The sequence below is a fragment of the Clinocottus analis genome, unplaced genomic scaffold, assembly GCF_023055335.1.
Source record: "Clinocottus analis isolate CAN_PGR_092001 unplaced genomic scaffold, fCliAna1.0.p SCAF_16, whole genome shotgun sequence".
Classification (NCBI taxonomy): domain Eukaryota; kingdom Metazoa; phylum Chordata; class Actinopteri; order Perciformes; family Cottidae; genus Clinocottus; species Clinocottus analis.
The window spans coordinates 18,088,603-18,100,189 of NW_027175887.1; the positions used below are offsets into that span (position 1 = coordinate 18,088,603).

Here is an 11,587-nt window from a genome sequence, read left to right on the forward strand (position 1 = left end):
AACACTTGAGATGCAAATAATCCTGCTGCTGGAGCTCCAGCTGCATGAAGACGTGAACGTGTGAACGTATGAACCGTGAACGTGTGAACCGTGAACGTGTGAACCGTGAACGTGTGAACCGTGAACGTGTGAACCGTGAACGTGTGTCAGTGTTTTCTTTGGTCGAGTAAAAAGTTTGAATGAAAGAATGAGTCGCTGAAAAGTCTCAAACCGTCTGAGAGGTTTGACCAACGTGGAACTATTCAGACAAAAATATGAGTTGCATTCAGGTTCACACACACACACACACACACACACACACACACACACACACACACACACACACACACACACACACACACACACACACACACACACACACACACACACACACACACACACACACACACACACACACACACACACACACCAGAAGTGATGCTGTGACGCCTCCTGCTGGACAAACACATTAATGTACATAACTTTTTATTCTCCATCATTAAATTACAGTCATTATTAAAAATATGTTCAAGCTAGAAGAAAATATACTGTACAACTCCACGAGACCGTAAGTTAATTTAAATACTTTGTTTTATCTTTATTTACAATAATTTGAGTATTAAAAGGTAAAGATGTGATGAAACGACACGTTTACAGGATGTGATGACGAGTAGAGAGAAGAGTATAAATAAAGTAAAGAGGATGAAGCTCCTGGTTGATCCTCATGAGAGGAAACTTTGTGAAGCTTTGATGATGAATAACAATACAGAATAAACTCATTAAAATATTATAATGTGGGTCATGTCAATGAGTACAACAGACAGGAGACAAAGGACTGAAAGACAATAGATGACGCTCCTGCAGGCGTTGTGTGTCTTTGTGTTGCTGTCGTTGTGTGTCTTTGTGTTGCAGTCGTTGTGTGTCTCTGTGTTGCAGTCGTCGTGTGTCTTTGTGTGTTTGTGCGTTTGTGTTGTGTGTCTTTGTGTTGTCCTGACGCTACACGGCTGCGTTGCTGCAGACCTTCCTCTTCCGCACAGACACCAGGTCGTAGAACGGGTCCTTGGTGACGCTCGACCTGAAGCAGAGAAGAAGAGTTCAGATCTGTTTCCATGTTACACCTGAAGAGGATATTAATCCATCTGTTTATTAGTTATTAACTTGGTTAATAGCCGAGTCCACAGAGCGTTGAATAATACTGTAAAAAACAAAATTCCCAGAATCCATAGAAACATTTTCTAATTGCTAATTACATAATATAAGTTAATATAATATTACAGAATATAACTTAATATTATATTACAGAATATAACTTAATATAATATTACATAATATAACTTAATGTTATATTACATAATATAACTTCATATAATATTACATATTATAACTTAATATAATATTGTAAAATACAACGTTGATGTTTCATGTTGGTAAACTGTTAGAGGAGAAGATGGACTCAACTCTCAAGTCGTTTATTTTTCACTATAAAGCTGCAGCTGGTTAGCTTAGCTTAGCACAAAGACTGGAAACGGGGGAGAAAAGCTAGCCTAGCTTTAAAGCTCAGACAAGCGTTCACGTATCGGACTGAGACGCCAAGCTGAACTTTCACAATTCAAGAAGCCAGAAGGAGGTTTGGAGCTCCGTCTCCATCGTCTCTTCCTGGTGTGACGCTGATGTCTCGACCCTGAAGGCGTCTCACCTGATGGCGTGGATCCAGGCGTCGCGCTCCTCGGCGCCGGCAGCGCTGAGCCGGTACGACCGATGTTTACCACGAACCACCCGGCCTTTGTTCTCCGTCTTACAGGCTTTGATCTTCTGACCTTTGGGGTTAAACAACTCCAGACAATCCTGTAACACACATGCAGCTCTGTGACTCCTCTGGTTGTATAGAAGTCTATGCTTCATATATTACAGCTGCATTATCTCTCCTGACCACCAGGGGCGACTCCTCTGGTTGTATAGAAGTCTATGCTTCATGTGTTAAAGCGGCATTCTCTCTCCTGACCACCAGGGGGCGACTCCTCTGGTTGTATAGAAGTCTATGTAAATGAATGGAGTGGGAAGAGCAGAAGTAAAAGTGTCTCTACCGGTTTACTGGCGTCCTGCAGCTTCCTGACACACAAGTTCTCCAGAGGAATGATGCCGATGGGGTCTTTATCCTGCAGGAGGAAGAGGAGGAGGAGGAAGAGGAGTTTAAAGACGGGACGCTTTAACGTCTACTCATGGACGTGAAGCAGAAACACAGATTCTCACTGTTGTGTATTCAAAGTAGTACAAGCAGCTGTCTGTCAAGATGAACCACCTCCTCTTCCAGGTTTTAACTCGACCGCCTGCAGAAGAACAAGAAGAAGAAGAAGAAGGACAAGAACAAGAAGAAGGAGTTAGTCTCAGGTTAGTCTCATGTCCTCAGGTTAGTCTCAGGCTAGTTTCAGGTTGTCTCACCCATCTTCAGCAGCCAGCCCTCTCTGTCGGGGTTGAAGAACGTCAGCGTGAGGTCGTTCCCGTCGTCCACGGGGATCTTGAACGGCTCGCTGCGGATGCTGGAGTAAAGCTTCTGCAAGAGAAGGTCCACAGCAAGGGAGGAATATTTAGTAATCCTGACAAAGAAAAGGCCCAGAGGGCCCACAGAGCTTGCAGCGGCGCTAGCTGGCTACCGCGGGAAGCTAGCGACCTTTCTTCCCATCAGCCTCGGCTGCACTTTGAGTTGTTAGCCACTGTGAGCAGTGTTGTAGTGGTTGATGTAGTAAACACTGAGTTCATGATGATATTATTATTATTAGCATGATTATTAGCGTCATGATGAGGGCTTTGTGCACCGTGAGCAGCTCGGTGGGAAGATCCTCCCCGTGGTTGATTCCTCTGTTCATGGAAACAAATCTCTGCAGACTGGGTTTGTCTTTCACGTTGGGATTGTGGAGGCTCGTGTTGAGCATGATGATGGAGAAGGACAGGATGTAGCAGGTGTCTGACACACACACACACACACACACACACACACACACTTAGACAATTAAAACTGAAGAGAGAAGTACAGTCATTTATATAGACTTCTATACAACCAGAGGAGTCGCCCCCTGGTGGTCAGGAGAGAGAATGCAGCTCTAACACATGAAGGCGTCTCTGTCGTCGTACCTGTGGACTGGAAGACTTCGGGGTTGCAGTCGCAGTAGCGAGCAGCGAACGCCTCCATCATCCTGTCGATCTTCTGCGCTTCTCCTGGGAGACGAAAGCTCCACAGAAACTGCCTGCAAGATGGCACACACACACACACACACACACACACACACACACACACACAATGTCAAACACACGCTGGCTAGAAGGAGGATTTGTGCGTCACAGGAACAACGGGTAAGAAACAACACAAAGTGAAGTCTCCCGCTGGCGGCGGCACCAACCTCAGCGCCTGCACCAGGTTCAGGTCTGAGAACTCGTGAAGGCCCACGAACGCCTTCAGGGTCTGCAGGTGCATTTCCTCCCTGAGGGGAAGGAACCACAACAGTCACGCAGACAGAAGATATGAGGCGCATTGTCCAACTCAAGGTCAACGCATGAACTCAGCCCCCAACCCACTCACTCAAAACTTATATACGGGGTTCACTAGCTACTGGCTATGTTAGCCCCCTGCACAACGCCCCTACTGGCTACTGGCTATGTTAGCCCCCTGCACAACGCCCCTACTAGCTACTGGCTATGTTAGCCCCCTGCACAACGCCCCTACTGGCTACTGGCTATGTTAGCCCCCTGCACAACGCCCCTACTAGCTACTGGCTATGTTAGCCCCCTGCACAACGCCCCTACTGGCTACTGGCTATGTTAGCCCCCTGCACAACGCCCCTACTGGCTACTGGCTATGTTAGCCCCCTGCACAACGCCCCTACTGGCTACTGGCTATGTTAGCCCCCTGCACAACGCCCCTACTGGCTACTGGCTATGTTAGCCCCCTGCACAACACGCCCCCTACTAGCTCCTGGCTATGTTAGCCTGCACAACGCCCCTACTGGCTACTGGCTATGTTAGCCCCCTGCACAACGCCCCTACTGGCTACTGGCTATGTTAGCCCCCTGCACAACACGCCCCTACTAGCTACTGGCTATGTTAGCCCCCTGCACAACACGCCCCTACTGGCTACTGGCTATGTTAGCCTGCACAACACGCCCCCTACTAGCTACTGGCTATGTTAGCCTGCACAACACGCCCCCTCCCTCCATCCAATTTTTTCTTGTTTTTTAGTAATTTTTCTCTTGGACAATCTTTTGTAATAGTGTCTGTGTGTATATATTGTGTTGTGTGATGTGTCGAGCTACTTGGACCTTGAATTTCCTTTGGGGATCAATAAAGTATCTATCTATCTATCGATCTATCTATGTATCTATGGATCATATCTAGATATGAGAGATATGAGCCTCTATTTAATATTAAAATGCAGCGTGTCATCAAGCAACCCAGACCTAATACAAAGTCGTTAATTGGGGATTTTGAAGATTTTCACCCAGTGTGATACTTTTACTATTTCATTTGGGGCGAAAAGGTAAAAAAACAACAACAAAAAAAAAAAAAACATGTTCTGAAATATTAAAGTCAAAGTAGAAATTAGTAAATAGCAGAACCAGAACAGTTCCTGTCGGACCATGAGGACCAGAAAAAAACTAAAGAAATCCCACGTCACTTCCTGCAGCTCCCCGCTGTAGCCAGCTAGCGCTGCTGCTAGCTCTTCCGCTAGCTCCCTGCTAGCGCTGCTGCTAGCTCTGCTGCTAGCTCCCTGCTAGCGCTGCTGCTAGCTCCCTGCTAGCGCTGCTGCTAGCTCCCTGCTAGCGCTGCTGCTAGCTCCCCGCTGATGATCTCACAGAAACGCATGAACTGACTCCAACCTCTTACGTTAAAGAAACATATTGTGTACAGAGTCCTCATCTCGTTTACTGGTATTGATCACCAGCATTGATCACCAGTATTGATCACCAGCATTGATCACTAGCATTGATCACCAGTATTGATCACCAGCATTGATCACCGGTCTCAATCATCAGTCTTGTTAACCGGCTCTTGGTTGAAAGTCCTGTTTGTTTTGCATCAGTAATAATAATCTAATAATCACTGAAGAACCAGGACTTTCACTTTAAATACTTTGAAGTGTTGGTTTCTCAACTGGTGGGTTGTTTTGTTGTTTTTATTGGGTCGCTGGTCTTTGCTCAGGAAAAAAAAAAATTGAATTTTTTTTTTTTAGTCCTGTTATTTTATTTTGAAGGGACTGTTTTCTTCGCGGGTCCCTCCATGTTTTCAGAAGCGTGTTCCAGGTTGGGTCAAACCGGGTGGATGCTGTCGGCCCGCCTCCATCACTAGCCACGCCCTCTGACATCGCCGGCTGTGCTTCACTGAACAGTTAAATTGACTCTAAAACCTACAAATCATAAATCACTGGCTGACATTTATACGACTGATCTGTTTTCAGACTCGTGGTTTGGATGTTTCTTGCAGGTTTTCAGAGCTTTTTGGCGGTTTGAGGACGTTCTGCCTTGATTTTAATCCAGAACATCGGCACTGCGCCTCTTGAAATTCTGAGATTTAAAAAAAATCTATATTACATACCATCAGAACACTCTACGGAAGCTCATTTCCGCATCAACAAAAAAAAAATTCTGACCAAAAAAATAATAATAAATCTACTTTTTTTTCATTGCCTTTTTTTAAATCAACGGAAAAAAAGGCAACGAAAAATGAAAAAAAAAGTCAATAAATTATTTTATTTATTTTTTTAGGTTCGAATTTTTGTTTTGTTTTTTGGTCCTAAAAAAAAAACCTTTCCTGTTTCATTCCAGGAGAGAAAGGAGAACCTGACTACTGACTATAATTGTCAAAATTACAGTTACAGCCTAAATATAATTGTCTGTTTATGGATCTAAATGAAGGCTTCTGATTGGTCGTGTCTGTGCGATGACCTCATCACGTCTGTTTCCTGTTAGAGAGTCTCTGCAGCTCACATAGCATCCATAGCATTCATAGCATTCACAGCATACTTAGCATCCATAGCATACGTAACATACTTAGCATACTTAGCATCCATAGCATACTTAACATACTTAGCATACTTAGCATCCATAGCATTCATAGCATACTTAGCATCCATAGCGTTCGCTGTACCTTTCTCCCAGGAAGTTCCCGATGGCGGTCTTGTTCAGTCCGTCCTCCTTGTAAAGGAACTCGGCCAGCGGCTCCGCTCGCCATTCCAGCAGCTCGTTTTCCACCAGGTATCGAACGCCCTGCAGAACAGCAGAGAGAGAGAGGAGGGTTGTATAGAAGCCACGTCCATGTTCACACTCAGCAGCGTGGTGGTTCTGAGCGTTCTGGCCCTTTTGAATTGTTTTTAATGTTGAAACGTTCATTTATTTACTTCCTGTTTCGCGTCACATATTCTGACACGTTTCCTCCAAAAGTCCAGCAACACGTGTCGACTTCCTGCTCGACGCGACTTTTCAAAATAAACTTCATGAATAAACGTGTTTAATCAGCGTTGACTTCTAGGCACGATCAGCTGTTTCCTGTCCGCCCAGTGTGACTCACACTTCCTGTTTCATGATTAATTATTATGATCATTATAATAATGATCATAATAATAATAATAATAATAATAGTATTCATGAAGCTCCTTCCACAGACAAAGAGGTCACCCAGTGCTGTACAGATTGAACATGGAGGAAATGGAGCCGTGAAAAACATAATAAAACAAAAAGTATGAATGAAGGACAGCAGACAAAAGGTCAGCAGGTGTTCAAAGTGTCAGGTACGACTTCAGAGTTTCATAAAGACGTCACACACTGAGTTTGTGCAGGTAGAGCGCCACAAACCCCGTCACCACCAGCGTGTCTGGATTAAATTAGGAACTTATTTCGGAGGATTGCTTTGGAAGCTCATTTACGCCACAAAAAAAGAAAAGAAAATGGAAATTATTAAATAAAAAGTCATTATTATTAGATAAAAAGTAAAAAATATTAGATCAAAAGTCTCATTTATCTCATAATAATGAGAATTATGACTTCTTTTTTGTTGGCGGTAATGGACTCCCATAGCATCTACAATATGCAGGTTGATGAAGAGGAAGAGGAAGAGTTCTCTGTGTCTCGTGGTTCTTCACCAGCCGGCAGGTTAAATAAATTGTTTCTCTTCATCTCAAAGGCCGACTCTTCATCAGCAGAGCTCCTTCAAAGCATCGCACTCAAGAAGAGCCGCACGCCTCCAGGAAGACTTGAACCTCTCGCCCTGCCACTCAGGCCGAGCGTCCTCAGGCCGAGCGTCCTCAGGCCGAGCGTCCTCAGGCCGAGGGGCTCGGCCTTCGTGACCCGAGAGAGAGGAAGCGAGGAGAGAGGCGCCGGTCGCCGTGGTGAGGAGGCGCCTCTGCACCGCTTCAGGGAAACAGGATGTGGCTTTTCTCGCTATTCAGTCATCGTCTGTGCATGGTTTGCATTTCTGCACATCAAACACACACACACACACACACACACACACACACACACACACACACACACACACACACACACACAGTCTCTCTGACCCACATCCGCTCTGAGTGGACTCACCCCGCTGACCTTCAGAGGGTTTCAGCTCCGCTGGGACTTCATGCTTCTACCTGAAAGCTCAATCTAACGATACGCAGCTCGTCCAAAGAGGAGACACCTCGAGGAAGTTCTACACTGTGTACTCTGTGTACTCTGTGTACCAAGCAGGTTTTACTGAATTGCAGTGGTGGAATGTACCAAAGCAGAAGCTCAAATACTGAGTACTTGAGTTTCCAGGTACTATTATGTTCATGTAGTTACTTGTTGCTGTGCAGATGTTAATATAAAGTATAAATGATGTAATGAACGATGGTATATTTATAGATTTAGCTCCCAGAAGACAGTACATGAAGGAATTTGATAAGAAACCTCCACAGCTGCATCTACAACCTTTAAATCCTGTGTTCACTCTTTATTTATCACCTTTTTGGGGTCCATGTTGAATTTCTTTTTCCCACGTAAGAACCTTCTGTTCCTCACGACATTTTTACTGCAACGAAAGACCAAAATATAGATTATTACATGTGTAATATCATGTAAATATAGAATATTAATGTTCCAATAATGCTCAAAATAATATTGTTTCATTGTTTGTACAAGATGAAGTAGAAGAGACGGAGAAAGCAAATATGACGACCGGTATTTCATTTGTGTTAAATTGTTTGTGAATCATATTTTGTTTTTATTTTCTCCACAAATGTTTTAAATATAAATCTAGTGCACACTTTCTTCTGATTCCTGATAATTCTGCATTGATCTCAGGACATTTGCGTATGAACTTATTGCAGCTTTGTAAATGCACAACATGTAATAATCTGAGTAATCATCTTAAACTGTTTAAAATACAAATAAAAACATGGATATGTTTCAGGGGTTTGAACCAGAAGATAATGAGCAACATCAAAGATAAAGATGCTCATAACTACAGTTCCATGAGTTATAAAAACAAACGTGTGGAGTCTTTTCTCCGTGTTTCATGAGCGATAATGAGCGATAATGCCAACAGGGCGGGCGGCGTTTAAGAGAAGTAACACAGTCGAAGCTAAACGCAGAGCGAACACACCGACATGAGCATCGAGCACACGAGCTCTCAATGTCACGACTTCCTCTCCAACAGTCGCTGTGCGGCTCCACGCTTCCTCCATGAAGACGTCTCAGTAATGACCACGATGGGACACGAGGGGTCACTTCACAGTCACAACATCCACATATTGAGTCGGCTGTAAGTGCTGAGCCTGACGGGTTGAGAGCATCAAGAGTAGATAGCGGGAGGAGAGATGGTGGAACCGGTAACTAAAGGTATTGATTACTGAAAACTTAAAGATTAGTGGAGGAGAGGATTAGCTCGCCGGCTTCTTACGCTATTGAAGCAATGAATAAACAAGTTAGGATTAGTTACGAGTTAGAATTGGATTAACAGTTGAAGCAGTTAGCTAATGGAAGTAGAGAGCTAACGGAAAAATTGTTAAAATAGTTATCTTGAAGAAGTGGATTAACAGTTAAAGTAGTAAGCTAATTGAAGTAGTGAGCTAACGGAAAAAGAGTTGCAAGAGTTTGAAGAAGTGGATTAACAGTTAAAGTAGTAAGCTAATTAAAGTCGTGAGCTAACGGAAAAGCAGTTGAAGTAGTTAGCTATTTAAAGTAGGGAGTTAACGAAAAACAGTTGAAATAGAAATCTTAAAGAATTGTATTAACAGTTGAACTAGTTAGCTCATTAAAGTAGTGAGCTAACGGAAATATAGTTGAAATAGTTCACTAACAAACAGTTGAGGGTTACCGAGTGAAAGTAATGTATCAACAGTTGAATAGTTATTATCTTGTAAAAGTAATGTACAAACATTAGAAATCGTTAGCTAAAAGTAGGATGAACAGTTCAAGTATTTATCTTAACGTAAACATAAATAAAAGGTGTAATTGTTAGCATAGCTTTATCTGACTGTGGGTACAAACAGAGACTGTTACTGATGAAGCGAGTTCATGAAGAGCATCAGGTGAAAGCTTTGAGCCGCCATGTCGCTTCTACTAGAAACTGTTTTGACTTCTGACCGAAATTTAAAAAAACACAGCTGCTTTCCGCGGCTTCGTGTAGCTGGCTTTGTGTAGCTGGCTTTGTGTAGCTGGCTTTGTGTAGCTGGCTTTGTGTAGGTGGGCGTTGTGTAGCTGTGCGTTGCGTGTGCAGTGTGAGTCTTCTGCGGTCGCTGACTCAGAGCATCCGCTCCAACTGACGCCTCATGTTCTCACCTCTGCTCCTTCGTGTCGGGGTTGTGGGTTTCTGGCGTGACGCGAACGATCTCCAGCCTCAGCTTCTGAGAGAGAGAGAGAGAGTTGAGGAAGTTGTTAGCAGTTAGCTGTTAGCGGTTAGCTGTTAGCTTCGATGCCAAAGTTTGGTTTGCCGTGACGTCACAGACGGCTATCCGCCGCGGCGGCGCACAAAACCCAGAGACAATCAGGCCTGCGACAAAAAAACTGTGACCTTCGTACCTCAATTAAAAGATGGTGAATAGCCTTTTTGTGTGACTGCGAAAAGCTGTGCAGAGGCAGCGAAGCATAATGAGGACACACACACACACACACACACACACACACACACACACACACACACACACACACACACACACACACACACACACACACACACACACACACACACACACACACAGTGTTACCTGAATGTCATCCTGCAGATCACTCTTGTGAACCTTGACGGTGTCACTGTCTCTCTTCTCTGCTGGAGGAAGCTTCAGTGGAGCTGTGAGGCGACAACACTTTAGACAAGAGATATAGATCTATCTATATAGATAGATAGATAGATAGATAGATAGATAGATAGATAGATATATATATATATATATATATACACACACACACCAGCAGGCCTCCACTCGTTAGAAGAGGTCAGTGAATGAGAGGAAGAGAGGCTGAAAATAGATGCTTCTCTTCCCCTTTTTAAAAAACAATCTTTGAATTTTTATTGAGTCAGGTTGATTTTGAGCGTCGTCATTAATGTATTATCTGAGTTCAAAGCCGGGTTTCCTACAGGAGGACGACAGCAGCATATTAATAATAATAATAATAATAATAATAATAATAATAATAATAATAATAATGCATTTCATCGATTTAGTGCTTTTCTTGCTACTCAAAGTCACTTTACATAACAGTTAAAATATCCTAAAAGCTGAGCAATGAAACAAATAGAATAAAACTAATTAAATAATATGTTAAGGTTCATTTTTTGCGCATCGCAGCTCTCAAATAATTTATTACACGACATACATGTATTTATTTTTTATCATACAATTTACGTTTTTGATTCAAAACTGTCAAACTTTTTTTAACATAAAAGCAAAACAAGATGTATTTTAAGTCCTCATGACTAAAACCACACAAATAATTTCACTTTAAATACTCCAAATCCTCCCACGTTGACCACGCTATCGGTCTTTTGGAGCAGCAGCCCTCCATGTTAATACAAAGTATGATAAAAACAGAATAAAGCGGCGTACCTCTCCCCCAGAGGAAGCTGTCCTTCCTGCGTATCGCCATGTTGTCGACTGACGGCTGCAGGAAACGAACCGCGTCACAGAAAAGCTGCAGACGTTCACTCAGCAGCCGCTGGCAACATGTCTAATGTGTGTGTGGACGTTTCTTTAAGGAACAGCGATGTCATTCACTCTCCTCCACACATCAGAACAAGCTCAACATGCACCACCACGAGGACTGTGACCGCCAACAGCGTAAAGTTACATTATTCAACTTAAAGGAGGTTTTTCAAGACGCTCTCCGTGTTCTTTGACTCTCCCTCAGCGTCTGGTGGCTCGGCCCTAAAGGGATGAACGTACATCTGTGCTGGTGACATGCAGCTCGTTCCTTCTGGTTGTTCAAGAGGTGATGTCATCACACACGCTCCGTTCAGCAGGAAGGAAACGACGTGAGCGAAGCCTCCATTTGTAAACACGAGGCCCCATCTAGCGGCGCTTCACGCACAGCTTCACTCAGCCTGTCGGCTCGAGTCACGCTGCATTCCAGCGTGTAGCTGCTGCATTTAGAGGATGAGTCAG

At 43.6% G+C, this 11,587-nt stretch overlaps 1 protein-coding gene across 3 annotated transcripts; it reads right to left on the reverse strand.

The window, feature by feature from the left end:
* Nucleotides 1-552: 552 nt before the first annotated feature.
* LOC137786645 (cytohesin-4-like) lies at nt 553-11,319 on the reverse strand. 3 transcript variants are annotated; one of them, XM_068578655.1, is made up of 13 exons: nt 11,033-11,319; nt 10,193-10,275; nt 9,768-9,829; nt 7,950-8,016; nt 6,115-6,233; nt 3,375-3,455; nt 3,109-3,221; nt 2,793-2,941; nt 2,419-2,530; nt 2,230-2,306; nt 2,064-2,135; nt 1,676-1,824; nt 553-1,054 (listed from the first exon to the last, which is right to left on the reverse strand). In XM_068578655.1, exons 1-13 carry the CDS (start codon nt 11,070-11,072, stop codon nt 976-978), a joined length of 1,203 nt encoding a protein of 400 aa, XP_068434756.1. In that variant the 5' UTR covers nt 11,073-11,319; the 3' UTR covers nt 553-975. The 3 variants fall into 3 exon arrangements, with proteins under 3 accessions (XP_068434756.1, XP_068434755.1, XP_068434757.1); XM_068578654.1 differs by having other exon boundaries at nt 9,768-9,832; XM_068578656.1 differs by lacking the exons at nt 10,193-10,275; nt 11,033-11,319 and adding an exon at nt 10,008-10,069 and having other exon boundaries at nt 9,768-9,832.
* Nucleotides 11,320-11,587: the final 268 nt, after the last annotated feature.

What these genes read in the sequence shown, in the direction of transcription:
- LOC137786645 (XM_068578654.1), bottom strand. Translation starts at nt 11,072, where the DNA reads ATGGCGATACGCAGGAAGGACAGCTTCCTCTGGGGGAGAG. An exon ending in GGGAACTTCCTGGGAGAAAG is followed by an intron (nt 3,456 to 6,114) that starts GTACAGCGAACG and finishes CCTTCCCCTCAG; the next exon opens with GGAGGAAATGCACCTGCAGA. An exon ending in GGGCTGGCTGCTGAAGATGG is followed by an intron (nt 2,307 to 2,418) that starts GTGAGACAACCT and finishes GTTCTTCTGCAG; the next exon opens with GCGGTCGAGTTAAAACCTGG.